The sequence below is a fragment of the Cebus imitator genome, unplaced genomic scaffold (genome assembly GCF_001604975.1).
Source record: "Cebus imitator isolate Cc_AM_T3 unplaced genomic scaffold, Cebus_imitator-1.0 Scaffold170, whole genome shotgun sequence".
Lineage (NCBI taxonomy): Eukaryota > Metazoa > Chordata > Mammalia > Primates > Cebidae > Cebus > Cebus imitator.
Window position 1 is genome coordinate 2425441 of NW_016107485.1, and position 18917 is coordinate 2444357.

Genomic DNA, 18917 nt, shown 5'->3' on the forward strand with positions numbered 1-18917 from the left:
GTTTGTTTGTTTGTTTTTTGAGATGGAGTCTCTGGTTCCGTTGCCCAGGCTGGAGTGCAGTGGTGCAATCTTGGCTCACTACAACCTCTGCTTTCTGGGTTCAAGCAATTCTCCTGCCTCAGCCTCCTGAGTAGCTGGGATTGCAGGAACGCACCACCAGGCCCAGCTAATTTTTGTATTTTTAGTAGAGTCAGGGTTTCACCATGTTGGCCAGGCTGGTCTCAAACTCCTGACCTCAAGTGATCCGCCCACCTCAGCCTCCTAAAGTGCTGGGATTACAGGCATGAGCCACTGCGCCTGGCCCAAGATTTCCTGTTCTTATCTCCAGTAAGCCAGCTTGATGAGGAATAGTGCTAGAGATTCCCATACTTCTTGACTGCCTTCTATCCTTTTCTACTCACAGGCCCCCTCCCTAAGCTCCCCTGTGCTCTCTGCAAAAGAAATAGTGCTGGAGGCCAAATAGCAACCCTGCCCATGCAAGAAAGGGCCATGTGATGTTCACCAAGCTCCTAAGCCAGAATTCTCTTTTCCCAGAATCCTTTGGCTGTCTGGCTGTCTACCTCTAAAAAGAAGGTGAAAAGAGAGTCAAACGAGCCCTGGGAAGGGTTCCCACAGCGCATTAGCTCCGAACAGTGCAAGAGGACAAGGAGTGTAGCGCTCTCCAGCCTCTGTCAATAATTCATGAGGCTCAGACTGAGGGTCACCAGTCAGAGTCAGTTTTCCCTGGACATGGGAAAAATAATACTTAAGCTCCCTTATCTCATTCGGTTGTGCTGAGTACCAAAGCTGAGTACTGCAGCTGTAACTTCTTGGCTGAGGAAGATACTATAAATCCAGTGCAGGCCTGTTCTATTACTTGCTAGCCATTCACCCACTTTTGATTGCTGAAATCCTTTTTCAACTGCTCAGCTGACCTACACATATACTAAATGAATCTTGAACGAGCATGAATTCTATTAAAAAGTGGCCCCTGAACTGAATTTCACAAACCAGGATTCTTTCCCCTCTAATTGTAGGGACTGGCATAAGTCTGCCAAACTGGTGATTTCACCAACACATTTCTAAACCTACCCATCTGATTTCATCATCTTTTCTGAAAAAAAAAAAAAAAAAAAAAAAAAAAAAAAAAAAAAAAAAAAACGGAAAAGGAAGCAAACATATACTCCACAATAAAGGGCTATTAAATACGCTTAGCTTTACGAAACTCACTGTAATGTCTTTTCTCATTTTGCCTTGAACTAGTGAAAACGTTGCCATGGACCAGCACTGCTTCTCAGTCTGACATTTGGAGGCCAGTGGGTTAAGCCAATTCAGATGCTTGCAGTTGGGTCTGTTGGGGCCATTCTGCGGTGTACCATAAGCCATCCAGATTTATTCATTCTCCCAGAAACCCAGGAGGGACATCATTTCAGCCCACTTGGCAGAAGTGGAGGATGAAGTCTTGGACACAGAATTTATAGCTGGCAAGGACTTTATTCATCATCCATTCCATACCCTCAGTAATTTACAGATGAAGAGTCTGGCCCAGGACACCAATAATAATCACTACATGGTGGCAGTAACTACTATGTGCTTAGTAGTTTACAGTTCATAAAGCGATTTTGCCATCAACAAATATTTACTGAACTAGGATAGAGGCTAAGACCCGGGGACAAAGTGGTTAGGGAGAACCTGAGTGCTCCAAGTTTTTTGCTTTTCCACCACCGCTTGAGGGACTCTCTAGCCTCCTCCCTAACACTTAGCTCCTGTAAAGGAGGAAGTCCCTTTGGCAAGGGATATAACAGATCCTGTTTGGTTAATGACCATAGTCTACCCTCCAGGGCCCGTGAAGATGGAGGAGACCTTGAGCAAAGTGAAGAGCAGTGCCAGGCCTGGTGCAGCCGCTCACTATCACGTCTCTCTCCCAGGCTCTTCCAGCCTCACCTGGTGGACACAATAAGGACCACAGGCCTCACCTCCATCGGCATTCTCAAAACATTTGCCCTCCTGTGGGATGTCACATACACAGACCCAGACTTTCTTGGAGAAAGAATTCCATCTTTAGCTTTGAAGAAGCAAAAGCAACCAACTCAAAACCCCCACTTCCTCTAAAAGAAAACGTGGGCAAGCAGATGCAGAAGGGGAGCAGAGAAAGTCTGAGGGTTCCTGTTGGGGCCAGGGGAGGGGCGAGCCCTACAGGAAACTTGGACAGAGAGCGCTTTGATCACCCGCCAGCCTGGGAAGCCAAGCCAAAGTCCGGCGGAAAGGGCATGGGGCGCACGGCCGGCGGGGGGGCCGCTGTCCCTCGCCCTATCATCCTGTCCCTCGCCCTATCATCCTGTCCCTCGCCCTATCATCACTCACCTGCCCTGGGAGGGGTGGAAGCCAGACTTGCAGTCTGCGTCATGCACAAGGTGGGGCTGCTAGGCCCCTGGGCCCGGGCTTGGAAGTCGGTGCGGATGGCCAGCTCCGGGATAACCCGCCGGGACCCGCTCGCGAATAAGGTGGCCGTCGTAACGGCTTCCACCGACGGGTGAGTGCTCGGGCGGGAGTTTCTGAGGCGCTGGATGCCTGGAAACAGGCAGTGGCCTCTCGTCCTTTGCCTCTGGTGCCCCTGTCCTCAGACCTCACACGCCGCCAAAGTCTGGCACTGGAAAAAAGGAGCCACGTGGTCCACCTGAAGCTCCTTCGAATCCCCTGGCCCTGGGCCCTCCCTTGCCAGCCTTCCTGTCCCGGCTGCCTCTGGCACAACTGTGCCACCTCTGTGCAGCCCCATCGGTCCAGCCCCCCAGTGCTCTGGGCTGCCCCAGTCAACCAGCCCCACCTAGCGTCCGGGAAGACCAGAAACCGGAAATCCAAGGGAATCTGGATTTCAAAATCCTATCCCACGGCCTCCAGCATGCTGAAAATGTTCCGGACACTCTATTTGGGCACCGGAAAGTCTCCCGAAACCCCTCCCCCTTACCTAGATGGGACTCAAGAGCCATGTGTCAAGACTTTTGTTTAGGTCAGTACATCTGGGCCTACCTTGCCCAGCCTATTTCTCACCCACCACTCTTGTCTGTCCTGTTTTTCATTTCTACAGGACTTTGCTAGATGCCAGCTTTTCACAAAACTAAAATACAAATGTAGGTAAAATGCTAATGGCTGACAATTGCAAAATGTGTAACTCTTCCTCCCAAAGGAATATTTACATTTTTGACCAGAGACCATCCTTTCATATGCACCCCAAAAAATAACAGGATAGAATTGGCTGGGCATGGCGGCTCACGCCTGTAATCCCAGCACTTTGGGAGACCAAGGCAGGCGGATCACCTGAGGTTGGGAACAAGACCAGCCTGACCAACATGGAGAAAACCTGTGTCTCCTAAAAACACAAAATTAGCTGGGTGTGGTGGCACATGCCCATAATCCCAGCTACTCGGGAGGCTGAGGCAGGAGAATCGTTTGATCCCGGGAGACAGAAGTTGCAGTGAGCCAAGATTGCACCATTGCACTCAAGCCTGGGCAACAAGAGCTAAACTCCATCTCAAAAAAGAAAAAAAAAAAAAAAAAAAGGACAGAATTTTAAGAATGATGTAGACTAGTAAGGGAGAAACCTGGCAGGGCTGTTCTGAGTGAGAACCATAAATCATGGAAGTAGCTGCTGCTGCACACCTAGCTCATTTCTCACCTCTCAGTCCCAACAGGGAATGAAGCCTGTCACCCATGGTGGGAACTGTAGAAAGTGATGTCAGTTCTTGGGAACTGAGGCTGCGGTCCAAGATCACATGAAAAATAAGTAAATGAATGCCAAAAATGGCCGTACCAGTAACCCTGTTTTACACATAGTAGAGAAACGTGGAGGTCATATAGAGAAAGAGCCAGAATTCAAACCTGGGCAGTCTAACTTTACAGCCCATGCTATCAACCTCTTCAGGCATTGGCAGTCTTTGTCTCTTTCTGCTCACAGAATCGGCTTGGCCATCGCCCGGCGTCTGGCCCAGGATGGGGCCCACGTGGTCATCAGCAGCCGGAAGCAGGAGAAAGTGGATCAGGCGGTGGCCAAGCTGCAGGGGGAGGGGTTGAGCGTGACAGGCACCGTGTGCCATGTGGGAAAAGCCGAGGACCGGGAGCGGCTGGTGACCACGGTAAGCTGCAAAGAAATGGGCACAAAGCCAGGAGGTGGAAAAGGGAGCCAGCCTGAGCCTCCTTCCCTGCTTTCCTGGACAGCATTGATGAGATCCGATGCAGTGCTGTTAACTAAAACATAGTGAGTTCTGCATACTCACACCAGCCCACCAGCACATTTTTATTGTGTACCTTTCTATTATGTCTCTATACTAACATCTGAGAATCATCCCATCCCAGTCAGAGAATTTTTTTTTTTTTTTTTTTTTTTTGAGGCGGAGTTTCACTCATGTTACCCAGGCTAGAGTGCAATGGCGCGATCTCGGCTCACCGCAACCTCCGCCTCCTGGGTTCAGGCAATTCTCCTGCCTCAGCCTCCTGAGTAGCTGGGATTACAGGCACGCACCACCATGCCCAGCTAATGTTTTTTTTTATATTTTTAGTAGAGACGGGGTTTCACCATGTTGACCAGGATGGTCTCGATCTCTTGACCTCGTGATCCACCCGCCTCGGCCTCCCAAAGTGCTGGGATTACAGGCTTGAGCCACCGCGCCCGGCCCCAGTCAGAGAATTTTAAAACATTCTACTGCTTCAGCCCGGCATCACCCCTTGCATACCCCAGAGAAGCAGCTGGTACCGGTTCTCTAGTAATTTCCAATCTAATTGGACAGATGAGAAGGGTAAATACAATCACGAAATAGATGTTCCCACCCATGAGAGCTTATAAATAATCCCCTATTATTCAGCTTATAGAGTCAAGTCCCTGGGAACCTCAGGAGGCAGCCCACCATGTTTCAACCACCTACTATGTGCCATTTCCTGTGTTCAAAGTCTTACTCAGGTTATTTCTAGACCTGACAACAACCCAAGCAAGGCAAGGACTATTCTCTCAGTCTGCAGAGACTGGCTCAGATAGCTGGAGCAACTTCCCAAGGTCCCATAGCCAGTAAGGAAAGAGCTGTAATTCAACCCATTCCTCCCAAGCTCCCTTCTGTTTTTGGCTGCCTATGGACTACTAGGTACTGGATTTTAGTCTCAAAGAAAGTATATAAGTCAGTGTCACAGTTAGTAGTGGACACCAGCCTTCCAGCTGCACAAGAAAATATGAACCACCTGGCAAAGGAAGCTCCTCTTCCCTTGAGGATAAGGGCACACACTTTATTCCCCAGAGTGGAAGGGAGAATCTACCCAAAAATGGAAAGTACAGGATGTGCTAACAGATCAGAAGGTTGGCAGAAATAATTTGGAAATCTTCTTAGAAGAGTAGGATCTTAAGCAATAGTAGACAGTGGTACAGTAGACAGTATAAGATAATTCTAGCAAATGTTCAAATGTGCATTGGAAAGAGCCAAATGTGAGTACAAGAAAGTCACCTTGCCTGGCCTAGACTGCTGGACAGAGCCCAAGATTGGGGCCTTGATCCTGACGGTGGAAGGAGCCACTTGGGAGGCTGGGTCAATTAGTGACTAACCATATGACATGTAAGTAGCAATTTAATGTCAAAATCCTGCTGGAAAAACATCCTGTGGCCCCATCAGCTTCACTTACCAAGTCCTGCAGGCTTGGCCCAGAAGTGGTGCTTGAGCTAAATCTTGAGGAATGGATGGGAATGGACAGATGGAATAGCAATGAGGTTCCAGATAACTCTGCAGTACCAGCAGACAGCCAAAGAGGAACTGAAGGAAAGAGAGGAGCACCGTCAGTCCACAGTGGAGCACAGGCTTAGGAGTACTGGTAGAAAAGGGGCTGCATTGGAAAGATAGAGGCCATGAGCCTCCATGTCCCCTTCCCCTCCCGCCCCGAGATGGAGTTTCCCCTCTCAACCCAGGCTGGAGTGCAGTGGCACTATCTCGGCTCGCTGCAACCTCCACCTCCCAGGTTCAAGCAATTCTCATGCCTCAGCCTTCTGAGTAGCTGGGATTACAGGCACGTGCCACCATGCCCAGCTAATTTTTGTGTTTTTAGTAGAGAAGGGGTTTCTACTAAAAAGTAGCCAGGCTTGTCTCAAACTCCTGACCTCAGGGGATCCACCCACCTCAGCCTCCCAAAGTTTCAGGATTATGGGCATGAGCCACCATGCCGGGCCATAGCCTCTTAAAAGGGTATGTTAAGGATCTCAAAAGGATATGGCCTCTTAAAAGGATATGTTTAGACATTCTTGTAGGAAATAAGAAGCCTTGTGGGGTTTTGAGCAAGAGAAAGATGATTATTAAGAAAGGTAATCTGGCTCTTGTAGGAAGGATATACAGAGAAGACACTGAATCCAGGGCATCAGTGAGGAAGCTGTTGCTGTCATCCAGGTTTAGAGCAGTGGTGGTGGGTCTGGAACAGATGTGCCCAAGAGACATTTAGTGGGAACCAACCAAGATTTTCCAACCCCATGTCAAAAAATGGGAAATAGGAGAGGAGTCAAAACCCACTCTCAGGTAGTTTGTATGACCATTGTCAGAGAGGAGAATAATAGAATATTTGTCAGCAATTTGAAATGTGTTCTGCCAGGCCAGGCATGGTGGTTCCTGCCTATAATCCCAGCACTTTGGGAGGCTGAGGCGGGTGGATCACCTGAGGTTGGGAGTTCGAGACCAGCCTGACCAACATGGAGAAACCCCATCTCTACTAAAAATACAAAATTAGCCTGGCGCGGTGGTGCATGCCTATAATCCCAGCTACTTGGGATGCTGAGGCAGGAGAATCGCTTGAACCAGGGAGGCAGAGGTTGCAGTGAGCTGAGATGGCACCATTGCACTCTAGCCTGGGCAACAAGAGCAAAACTCTGTCTCAAAAAAATAACAGAAACAAAAACAAAAAAGAAATTTGTTCTGCCAATTGCCACATGTTACTCTGCCTTGAGAAAAACCACTGTCCTGAGGATGGTTATTACCCAGTGGCCTTATAATCTGCACCACAAAACTTCTCAGTGGTGTGGTAAGAAGAAACCAAATTAGCTGCTTATCTGCTTGATTATATCTTTTCTTAAAAATGTATAACTGTCAGAACACAGAGCAAACAGCTCCTAACCGCTTTAGTATAGTGATCACACAATTGAGAACAAGACTTAGAAGACTCCTCTGTTGCCCAGGCTGGAGTGCAGTAGCATGATCACAGCTCACTGTAACCTCAAACTCCTGAGCTCAAGCAATCCTCCTACCTCAGCCTCCCAAGTGGCTAAGACTATAGGCATGTACCACCATGCCAGTTCATCTTTTAAACTTTTTGTAGAGCTGGGGCTACATTGTCCAGGCTTGTTTTGAACTCCTGACCTCAAGCAATCCTCCCCACTGGGCCTACCAAACTGCTAGGATTGTAGGTGTGAGCCACCACAGCCAGCGTCATTCATCTTTTATGTTTTGCTGTCTGTTCAATCAAACCCATCTCCTCCCATCTCTGTGCTGACAGACCTGGAAGGAGAGGGGCGTGGGGTATACAGCAGAGTAGAAATGTCTCCAGGTGATTCTGGAGCCATCCACTGTCTTCTCCCATCCCAAACACACATGCACTGAGCACAGCGCACATCATTTTCCAACTTATTCTGCACCTCCCTAGTAACAAGTCCGTTGGTAAGACTTACACAGAGCTAAGGCAGGTGACTGGCCTTTGTGCCAGAATACCAAAATTTGAAGGGTGCAAGAAAGTATTAATACTGGTTTTAAAAGGTTATGTGACTTTAAATCCTGTTAGATTTACATGTTGACAGCCCAGGCATTCCTTCAACCTTGTAGAAACAACTGAGCTTAGCACCTAGTTAACAAGAATAATTAGTTAAAATGGGAAGCTAGCAGATGGTGTACATTGTTAATAACACCCCTCTGTGTGCCAAATCTGAGGCACAAAGTTGATCGAGGGCCCATTTAGTGCTACTTGCCCAAGGCATCAAAATTGCCAGCTCTGGGCAAATGGAAAGCCTGGTTTCAGGGTGGCTTTTTACTGAAAACCTTTGTTGGCAGATTCTGCTTGGCCATTGATTACTCTAGCACACACCTCACTACCTACTTATAACTTATTAAGGAGGAGAGATGTTGCCTTTCTTGGCTTTCTCAGTTTAAATCTTAGTTTCTGCCTTGAATCTTTCATGCCTCCAGGTCAAAATAGAGAGAGAGAGACAGAAAATGACATCATAACCAAATATGAAATTGCTTTAAATTCGGGCTAGTATCTTCTCCCATCATGGTTCTACTGGGCAGCCAGTTTCGTAATGACCCCAACTCACTTTCAGAGGGTTCTTATGAATTAGCTCTGTGCTACAAAGTGGAAGACTGACCTCAGTTCTTCCACCACTAACTAGCTTTATACTCTGAGCAAATCACTTCACCTCTCCCAAACACAGAATAAGCAGGCCTCCTGTTCTTAGCTAGCCCCAGTGTGTCATTACTGAACTATATGATCTTGAGAAAATTCCCTGAACCTGTTTTATCACTTCTACCTTGAGGACACTGGAATTGATGATCTCAAAGTCCCCACCAGTGGTAACTTTCTACAGCTCTATTTAAGCCCGTTTTTCCATTCGGGTAAGTGTGAACAGATTGACTTTGAGTTAATGGTAGCTTTTTCAAGGAGAACTGGACAGTAAGCACTTGGAGAAATGGGGGTAGAACTCAGTGTGAAAGGAAGGAGGGGTCTGGAAATAGATTTTGAGGTGAGACTTGAAATCATGAGAATGAAGGAGCTCCCCAAAGGGAAAGTGTAAAGAAAAGAGAAAAGGGTCAGAGGCAGCCTTAGAAGAATGGGAGGTGGGAAGAAAAGACGGCAGAAGAAGTAAGGCCAACTTCCTGGTGGCTCGAGCCTGTAACACTTTGGGAGGCCAAGGCAGGCAGATGGCTTAAGCTCAGAAGTTCAAGACCAGCCTGGGCAACATAGCAAGACCCTGTCTCTATGCACCTCTAGTCCCAACTACTTGGATGGCTGAAGCAGGAGGATGGCTTGAACCCAGCATGTCAGGGCTGCAGTCAGCTGAGATCATGCCACTGCAGTCCAGCCTGGGTGACAGAGCAAGACTCTGTCCAAAAAAAGAAAGAAAGAAATCAACCTTAAATGGTTAGCAGTAGATCTTAGGGTGGTTTTGAAGAAAAGATGTTTTAAGAAAGAGAAGTTATTTTGACGATAGTTCCTAAGAAGGAAGGTTTTGTTGTTGTTGTTGTTGTTTTTAATATAGAGATAAGGTATCTCGCTATGCTGCCCAGGCTTCTCTCAAACTCCTGAGCTCAAGTGAGCCTTCCACCTTGGCCTCCCAAAGTGTCATGATTACAGGTGTAAGCCACCTCGCATAGCCCAGAAGGAAGTTTTTATCAACATGGATAAATGCACCTCCTTTACTTACTGCAGCCCTGATCCTAACCTTACCCCTCTCTCTAGGCTGTGAAGCTTCATGGAGGTATCGATATCCTAGTCTCCAATGCTGCTGTCAACCCTGTCTTTAAAAAACTAATAGATGTCACTGAGGAGGAGTGGGACAAGGTAAGGGGATTAAAGCAGCAGGGGGTAGGCCTCAGAACACATTCAACACAAACTTCATCTGCTTTTAGAATGCATTTGTCAAGTGCAATGTCAATGTGAGGACTCTTTGCCACATGCCACACACCTGGCGTGCACCTGGTAAAGGGCGGGTGGGGGTGGCTTCCTCTGTCTCTGCCCTTCTCGTTCATTTCTGCTGCTCCTGGTTCTGTCTGCTTCCATCTGCTCTTTGCTAGCCGCCCGTCTGCTCCCCTCCCCAGCCTTCTTCCCCGGCATGCTCTTCTGCCTGGCTGATTTCCAACAGAGACATGGCAGCTAATATGCCAACAACTATGACACTTAAACTTACACACCCACCCAATCGCCGAAAAGGGAAGTTAGTTGGGAAATATTAAAAGCTGCTAGTTAAGTAAAATACTAATTCTGGTGAAATGACCAGTTGCCACTTTATAACATACAATCTTTTAAAAAATAAAAATAAAAACCTATATTATTTTCTTCCTAACTGCAATGTCAAGAAAATCTGAGATCCAGATGTCTAAATTCAAGTGGTAGAATATTGGGTTTTATGTGAAAGTATAATTACATTATATTCGTAATAGATTTCACAGACATTCTTTAATTACAAAGCTTTAATTAAAATATTTATCTTTGTTTACTAAGGCTAATATTCCCACATGATTTGGAAATGCTAATTTTTTATGATCTCCCATAGTTTTGCTTTTTACTCTGATGTTGTATTAGTCTGTTTTGCATTGCTATAAAGGAATACCTGAGCTGGGCAATTTATAAAGAAAAAATCTTTGTTTTGGCTTACGGTTCTGCAGATTGTACAAGAAGCATTGTGCCAGTATCTGCTTCTGATGAGGCCTCAGGAAGCTTACAATCATGGCAGAAGGCAAAAGGGAACAGGCATGTCACATGGCAAGAGAGGAAGCAAGAGTGAGATACCAGAAGATGCTAGCTCTTTTAAACAACTAGCTCTTGCATGAACTAATAGACTGAGAACTCACTCATTGCCATGGGGAGGGCACCAAGCCATTCACAAGGTATCCACCCCCCGTGGCCAAAACACCTCATGTCAGGCCCCACCTTGAACATTGGTGATCACATTTCAACATGAGATTCAGAGGGGACAAACATACCAACTGCATCAGATGTCATCAAGAGTTTCCCAACACTGAAGTTTCAGGATGTGAAAATACTATTATTTATTTACCAATGTTTCATACACATAAAGACCAGAATGCCAAAATGTTCTTCAGTGAGCTAGCTCCTGATTCTGATTCTGATAGTCTTTTTCCCTCTTCTTTCTTTTTTTTTTTTTTCCTTGCTGTATTACCCAAGCTGGAATGCAGTGGTGTGATCTCAGCTCACTGCAAGCTCAGCCTCCCAGGTTCAAGCAATTCCTGTGCCTCAGCCTCCCAAGTACCTGCTACTTCAGGCATGTGCCATCATGCCCAGCTAATTTTTTGGGTTTTTTTTTTGTTGTTGTTTGTTTGTTTTTGGTAGAGACAGGGTTTCACTATGTAGCCCAGGCTGGTCTCAAATTCCTGGCCAATCCACCCACTTCAGGATCCCAAAGTGTTGGGATTACAGGCATGAGCCACCGCACCCAGCCAGATTCTGATAGTCTTTAAAATAGAGGAACATCTTTCACGAACAGTCTGAATAGAGACAATATGAAAGTCAGTTTTAAACTAAGTATAGGCACAACTTGGAGATATTGTGGGTTTGGTTCGAGGCCACCACACAATAAAGTGAATATTGTAATAAAATGAGCCACATTAATTTTTTGGTTTCCCAGTGCATATAAAAGTTATGTTTACACTAAAATGGTCATCTAATGTAGTCTATTAAATGAACAATAGTATTATTATGTCTTAAAATATATATACATGTCTTAATTTTAAAAGACTTTATTGCTAAAAAATGCTAACAATCATCTGAGCCCTTAGAAGTTATAATCTTTTTGCTGGTGGAGGCAAGTCAGCTTGCCTCAGTATTGATAGTGGCTGACTTAGGGTGGTGTTGCTGAAGGCTGGGGTGGCTGTGGCAATTTCTTTAAATAAGACGGCAGTGAAGTTTGCCACATCAGTTGACTCTTCCTTTCACAAAAGATTTCTCTGTAGCATGCGATGCTGTTTGATAACATTTACCCACAGCAGAACTTCCTTCAAAATTGGAGTCAATTCTATCAAACTCTGCCACTGCTTAATCAACTAAGTTCATGTAATATTCTAAATCTCATGTTGTAATTTCAACAATGTTCATAGCATCTTCATCAGAAATAGATTCCATGCCAAGAAACCACTTTCTTTGCTTATCCATAAGAAGCAACTCCTCAGCTGTTTACATTTTATCATGAGATTGCAGCAATTCAGTCACATCTTCAGGCTCCACTCTAGTTCTCTTGCTATTTCCACCACATCTGCAGTTCCTTCCTCTGATGAGGTCTTGAACCCCTCCAAGTCATCCATGAGGGTTGGAATCAACTTCTTCCAGACTCCTGTTAATGTAGATATTTTGTCCTCCTCCTATGAATCACAAATATTCTTTTTTTTTTTCTTTTTCTTAAATGGAGTCTCACTCTGTTGCCCAGGCTGGAGTGCAGTTGCACAATCTCAGCTCACTGCAACCTCCGCCTCCTGGGTTCAAATGATTTTCCTGCCTCAGCCTCATAAGTAGCTGGTATTATAGACATGTGCCTTCACACCCAGCAAATTTTTGTATTTTTAGTAGAGACTAAGTTTCACCATGTTGGTCAGGCTGGTATTGAGCTCCTGACCTCGTGATCTGCCTGCCTCGGCCTCCCAAAGTGCTGGGATTACAGGCGTGAGCCATCGCGCCCAGCCCACAAATATTCTTAGTGGCATCTAGAATGGTTAATCCTTTTCAGAAGGTTTTCAGTTGACTTTGCCCAGATCCATCAGAGGAATCACTATGGCAGCTATAGCCTTACAAAATGTATTTCTTAAATAATAAGACTTGTTTGCAAATCAGAATTACCCCCTGATCCATGGGCTGCAGAATGGATGTTGTATTAGCAGGCATGAAGACAACATTAATCTCCTTGTACATCTCCATCAGAGCTTTTGAGTGACCAGGTGCATTGTCAATGAGAAGTAATATTTTGAAAGGAATCTTTTTTCTGAGCAGTAGCTATCAACGGTGAGCTTAAGATATTCAGTAAACCATGCTATAAACAGATGTACTGTTATTCAGGCTTTGTTGTTCCATTTATAGAGCACAGACAGAGTAGATTTAGCATAATTCTTGAGAGCCCTAGAATTTTCAGAATGGTAAATGAGCATTGGCTTCATCTTAAAGTCACTGGCTGCATTAGCCCCTAACAAGAGAATAAGCCTGTCCTTTGAAGTTTTGAAGGCAGGCATTGACTTCTCTCTAGCTATGAAAGCCCTACATGGCATCTTCTTCCACTAGAAGGCTGTTTCATCTACATTGAAAGTCTGTTGTTTGGTATAGCCACCTTCATCAATGATCTTAGCTAGATCTCTGGATAACTTACTGTAGTTTCTACGTCAGCACTTGCTGCTTCACCTTGCACTTTTATGTTGTAGAAATGGCTTCTTTTCTTAAACCTCATGAACCAACCTCTGCTAGCTTTCAACTTTTCCTCTGCAGCTTCCTCACCTCCCTTGGCCTTCACAGAATTAAAAAGTTACGGCCTTTTTCTAATTAGGCTTTGGCTTAAGGGAATGTTGTGGCTAGTTTGATCTTCTATCCAGAACTCTAGAACTTTCTTCATATCAACAATAAAGCTATTTTGCTTTCTTGTTATTTATGGGTTCACAGAAGCGGCACTTTTAATTTCCTTCAATAATTTTTCCTTTGCATTCACAACTTGGCTAACTGGTGCACAAGGCCTAGCTTTCAGCCTGCCTCTGCTTTCAACATGCCTTCATCATTAAGCTTAATTATTTCTAGCTTTTAAATTAAGGTGAAAGATGTGTGACTCTTCCTTTCACTTGAACACTTAGAGGCCATTGTAGGGGTTATTAATTGCTCCAATTTCAACATCAACGTGTCTCAGGTAATATGGAGGCCCACAGAGAAGGAGAGAGATGGGAGAAGGGCGGAGCAGTCAGAACACACACATTCATTGATTAAGATCACCTTATTTTATGGGTGTGTTTTATGGTACCCCCAAATAATTATAATTAAACCATGAAAGATCACACATCACCGTAACAGATATAATAATAATGAAAAAGTCTGAAATATTACAAGAATTACCAAAATATGACCCAGAGACAAAGTGAGCACATGCTGTTGGGAAAATGGCTGCAATTAACGCAGGGTTGCCATGAACCTTCAATTTGTAAAAATCACAATATCTGCAAAGCATAATAAAATGAGGTGTGCCTGTAACTTTTCTTTTAGTTTGTATATTTTTAAAAATATCACAGTACATCAAATCCAAACACAATGGTTGATCCTTGATGGAACTCTGGACTTTAAAACACACACACACATATTTGAGAGACAATTGGGGCCAATATAAAATCATCATCAATGTCAAACTTCTTGGGCGTGATAATGGATTATGGTTGTGTAAAAGAACATCCTTACTCTTTGGAAATGTATGCTAAGTATTTAGAAGAGAGCATTGTAATATCTGCAACTGAGTTTATTTATTTTATTTATTTACTTTTTTTTTTAGATGGAGTCTCCTCTATTGCCCAGGCTGGAGAGCAGTGGTGCAGTCTTGGCTCACTGCAATCTCCACCTCCTGGGTTCAAGCTATTCTGTCTCATTTTCCTGAGTAGCTGGGACTACAGGCACATGCCACCATGCCCTGCTAATTTTTGTATTTTTAGTAGAGACAAGGTTTCACCATGTTGCCCAGGCTGTTCTCAAACTCCTGACCTCAAAGTAATCCATCCACCTCTGCTTCCCAAAGTGATGGGATTACAGGCATCAACCACTATGCCCAGCCCTGAGTTTCTTTTTTTAATTTACTTTTTTATTTGCTTTTTTATTTTTGTTCTTAGTAATTTTTCATTTTATTACATAAAATCTTTCAGAAAATTTGCAACTGAGTTTCAATGGTTCATTTAAAAAACAGTACAGATCTATAGTGAGGACAAATGGGACAAAATGTGAACAACTGGTGAATCTAAGTGAAGGATATGTTGTATTTCTATTTCCAATTTTTCTGAAAGATTAAAATATTTTAATATAAGCAGTTGTGTAGAACAATGTAAACAGGTGTCATACATTTGTTTTAGATTATGATGTGGGGATTCTGATTATAGCCTGTCCCCCCGCTTCCCCAGAAGGTACCTCCTCATGATCCTACTTTCTAATCACATCTAGCCAGACAGTCTACCCTACAGGAGCAAGAGCATCTCACTCCCTACGTTCAGAAGCCAGAGAAGTGCTAGAACAACCCCAGGTATCCAAGGTCAGACCACATTTTCCCTGAGAAGCATGGCTCACTCTAGGGCAGGTCCAGGAGGATGACAATTCCAGGCTCTATCTACTTTGAAGAAACACAGAAAACACAGCTGAAATCCAAAGGAGCCCTGAGGATTTAGGCCCTTTCTGGGCCACATCGTACTTGGCCGGTTATGAAACAAGATGAACCAGGCTCCATTTTTTTCTCACCTGAACCTAATGTATCATTATCTAGCTGAGCAGCTGGTGAGAGCTACTTCTCCCTGAACCTCGGTGTCTTCATGTGTAAGATGCAGATGTATCATCTTGAGATCTTTGTCATCTCTGACAAACATCCTAGGAACCCACTCTAACTCCTCATTGCCATGCCTCCTCTAACGCTCTTCACTCATACTGTTTCCTCTTCTTCTCTTGGCTTCAGGTTCTGCACATTAATGTGAAGGCCACAGCCATGATGATAAATGCAGTGGTGCCAGAAATGGAGAAACGAGGGTACAGAGAGTGAGAGAGAGCCTGAGTGAGATGGGACCCCTTACGGGCTGAGGGCAGTGGTCTACACTGGGAAAAGGGTCAGCTCTCTTCTTTTTCCAGAGGCGGCTCAGTGGTGATCGTGTCCTCCATAGCAGCCTTTCATCCACCTCCTGTAAGAATCCTTTTGTCTGCCCCTTATATGCCATCCTAAGCTCCACATCTTTCCACCCCTCCTGTTACCCAAAGAAGTTTGTGTCCCCTTTTAGAATCACACCACCAAGTCCCTGCCCACCAAATAGTTGCCTTGCCTCCACAAACCCCAACCTAGGGGAGGTTTAGCCACACGACAGTTTCCTAACTGTGCCCCTTCCTTACAGGAGATCCCTGCTGTACACTGCCCTCTATGTCTGATCATTAGAACCAGAATGACCTGGAAACTATGAGTCTAACCCATTCTCTTCTTTCTCCAGGGCCTCGGCTCTTACTGCGTTAGTAAAACAGCCTTACTGGGCCTTACCAAGTGTCTGGCCATAGAGCTGGACCCAAAGAACATTCGGGTGAACTGCCTAGCACCTGGACTTATCAGGACTAGCTTCAGCAAGACGGTGAGGAAGTGGAGCTCTGCAGCCCACTGGAACTCTTGAAGGGCATCCATCTTCTTGGACAGGGAAGCCCAGTTCCTGAGTTCTAAGCTCTCAACCACTCGATTCTCCTTCCTGAGACTTTTCCATATTCCCTCTCTATACCAGCTGCCCTATCCAAGCCAGACTCCTACCACACCTTTCCTGAGGAGTAGAATGGAGACTGAGGTATTCAGACTCTGTTCACACTGTTTCCTCTCTCCTTAAGTGGATGAGAATTGGAGAGATGCAGCAAAATGCATCACAAGAACCTGAAACAAATGAAACAGATGAGGGCAGTGGGGAGAGCTGGGAGCTAGAAAAAAATAGGAAGTGAAGGAGGGAAGTCTCTCTCTCGATCTTTCCTCTCAGTTGCTATGAGAACAGGCAGTTTCTTCCCTTTCTGTTCCTCACTTTCCTCTTGTTGAACATAAAAGAGATTTCCCTTCTTCCTGCAGCTCTGGGGAGACAAGGAACAAGAGAAAAGGACAAAAGAAACCCTGAAGATAAGAAGGTAAGACTGTCATGGGGGCAAAGGCCCCAAGAGGCATGAAGATGGAAAGTTCTGGTCCCTAGCAGCCCATAGCCCGCTGTCTCAATCCCACACATAACACAGACATGCTCTCCTCTGCCTCACAGACCACAAATTCATAAACACTGTCACTGCAGTGGCCTAAGCAAGAAATCAGCTTCCCTTTCAAAAGGTAAACACAGAGACATTGGGGTTTCAGCAGTGCAGAGCTCTGGGAGAAGCCCTGAGTCCTCTCTCCACCTTAGGGATTGCCTCCACCTCTGGGCATCCATGGAGACCAGGTACCAAAACCAAAACCATGCTTTTTTAGTTCCCTCGAATAATGAGATATGTTTACAAAACTCAGGTTGATGATCTACAATCCAAATGAAAGGAATGAAGAGCTTCACTAAGCCCCAAACTCCCTTACCTAAGGAATTACTCTCCTCCGCAATGAGCTGGGTGAACTGTTCAGCCACCTTGGTCAGGCTCCCTTTCCTCTAAGTTGCCTGCCTCTCTCTACCTTCTGGCTTCTGGGCACTATCTAGTTTCTCCATCTTGTCCCTCAAGGACAAATGCCAGCAATGCCTAACTCTTTACTGATCCAGACATCCCAAATCTTCCCAAAGCCATTCCGATACATGAGCTGCAGGCCTAGTTCATAACTCATTAAAATGTTAGGGGATTGTCATCCTAGAGCTCCTATATCAAGCCCATGTAGCGCAATCCTGGATGCACATTAGAATCACCTGGGGAGCTTTTTAAACTGCAAATTTAAACTCACCCACTCCCAGAGATTCTTAATTGGCCCAAGGTAGGACTTCACCATCTGGGCTTTTGTTTTTGTCTTTTCTTTTTTCTTTTTTGGTTTAAGCCTCTCAAATGACTGCAAGCTACAGCTAGAGTGGAGAACCACTAATTCAGCCCTTCTACGTTTGAGTTACTCACTCTGCCCACCTCTAGAGCATTCTATGGCAGGCAGATTAAAGTGTCCCCTAACTATGCAGTCACTGATAAAATTAAAATTGGCATATTCTCACCAAATGAACCTGACTTTAAGGAACAAGTACAGATTCCAAAAAAAGTTGTCTGAAGTTGAACCTGTACAAATGGAATCATTTTAAACACACCATTTACTGTCACACAGACTCCCTAATACTTTGGTGTGTGCACATGTTAAACAATTTTTTGAAGTATGAAATAATTGCTCACCATTTTATCTATATAACTTTGGATTTTGGTGTCCTAAGCTCTCTAAAAAAAAAAATGTGTTTCTATAGTATTTGAATATTATGAGTAATGATGGGTTTTACAGACTACAGTATGCTTATACTAAATTATAACAGCATATCCTGTGGTAACCCTATTTGATAAACCGAAAGCTTGTACAATAATCCTGAAAAGTCATCTAATAATTCTTGATTAAGCAAATTTCATTCCCCATGGGCCAGATGAGGGGGCCAAAACTGTTTGATTTTTACTCCCTTCCTTGTTTCCCCTGTTCCCCAGGATGGGTGAGCCAGAGGAGTGTGCAGGCATCGTGTCTTTCCTATGCTCTGAAGATGCCAGCTACATCACTGGGGAGACAGTGGTGGTGGGTGGAGGAAGCCCGTCGCGCCTCTGAGAACCCGGAGACAGCCCCCGGGGCAGAGCTGGGCTCTAGCTTCAGGTGCTGTTCCTGCATTCATCACTGGCCTTTCCCACCTCTGCCCACCTTACTGTTCACCTCACAAAATCAGTTCTGCCTGTGACAAGATCCAGCCTTCCCTGTCATCAAGGTGGCATCTTACTCGGGATTCCTGCTGTTGCTGTGGCCTTGGGTAAAGGTCTCCCCTGAGAACACAGGACAGGCCTGCTGAGAAGGCTGAGTCTACCTTGGCAAAGACCAACAGCTATTTTTTGCCCAGGCCACTGGGGAATTTGAGGGGAGATGCCAGAGAGGGAACATAGAGTGGAAGGAGCAGAGTTAGAAATTAACAACTTGCAAATGAGGCTCAAATAAAATGCAGATGATTATACTGGTTTAAATTGATGTGTTCATTTCTCAGTGTGGGGTGCTTAGCTGAGCAGAGAGCAGATGTCTAGCCAGGCTGGATCTCTGGAACCCCTAGCCCTCCTCCCTGTCTACAGGACCTGAGCGTGATGTTCAGGGGTGGAGGTGTCTTCAGAGCTGCCAGCTGGAAGGAAGGTGGCACGGGAACTCCCAGGATGTCACGGGGATCCGCGAGGCAGGCCAAGCCGGGTGAGGGTGGGGAAGGATGAACTCTCTAACACCTCCCAGATCTGGCCAGGTCCTTTCCCGGCATCGCCCTAGCTCTCGAGTTCCCTCCCGAGTCAGCAAGGACAAGCTGGACCGG

The 18917-nt window shown here is 45.3% G+C and overlaps 1 protein-coding gene across 1 annotated transcript; it reads left to right on the plus strand.

Annotated features, from left to right (window-relative positions):
* The first annotated feature begins 1961 nt into the window (after positions 1–1961).
* On the plus strand, positions 1962–18589 carry LOC108315361 (dehydrogenase/reductase SDR family member 4-like). The gene is made up of 8 exons (XM_017544645.2): positions 1962–2512; positions 3932–4109; positions 9439–9540; positions 15380–15450; positions 15550–15601; positions 15900–16034; positions 16508–16563; positions 18070–18589. Exons 1-8 carry the CDS (start codon positions 2112–2114, stop codon positions 18182–18184), a joined length of 1110 nt encoding a protein of 369 aa, XP_017400134.2. The 5' UTR covers positions 1962–2111; the 3' UTR covers positions 18185–18589.
* The last annotated feature ends 328 nt before the right edge of the window (positions 18590–18917 follow it).

Excerpts from the sequence above, each read along its gene's own strand:
- LOC108315361 (XM_017544645.2), top strand. The coding sequence starts at position 2,112 with ATGCAGAAGGGGAGCAGAGAAAGTCTGAGGGTTCCTGTTGGGGCCAGG. Across the intron at positions 16,035-16,507 it reads GGACTAGCTTCAGCAAGACG|CTCTGGGGAGACAAGGAACA; the intron begins GTGAGGAAGTGG and ends TTCTTCCTGCAG. Across the intron at positions 16,564-18,069 it reads GAAACCCTGAAGATAAGAAG|GATGGGTGAGCCAGAGGAGT; the intron begins GTAAGACTGTCA and ends CCTGTTCCCCAG.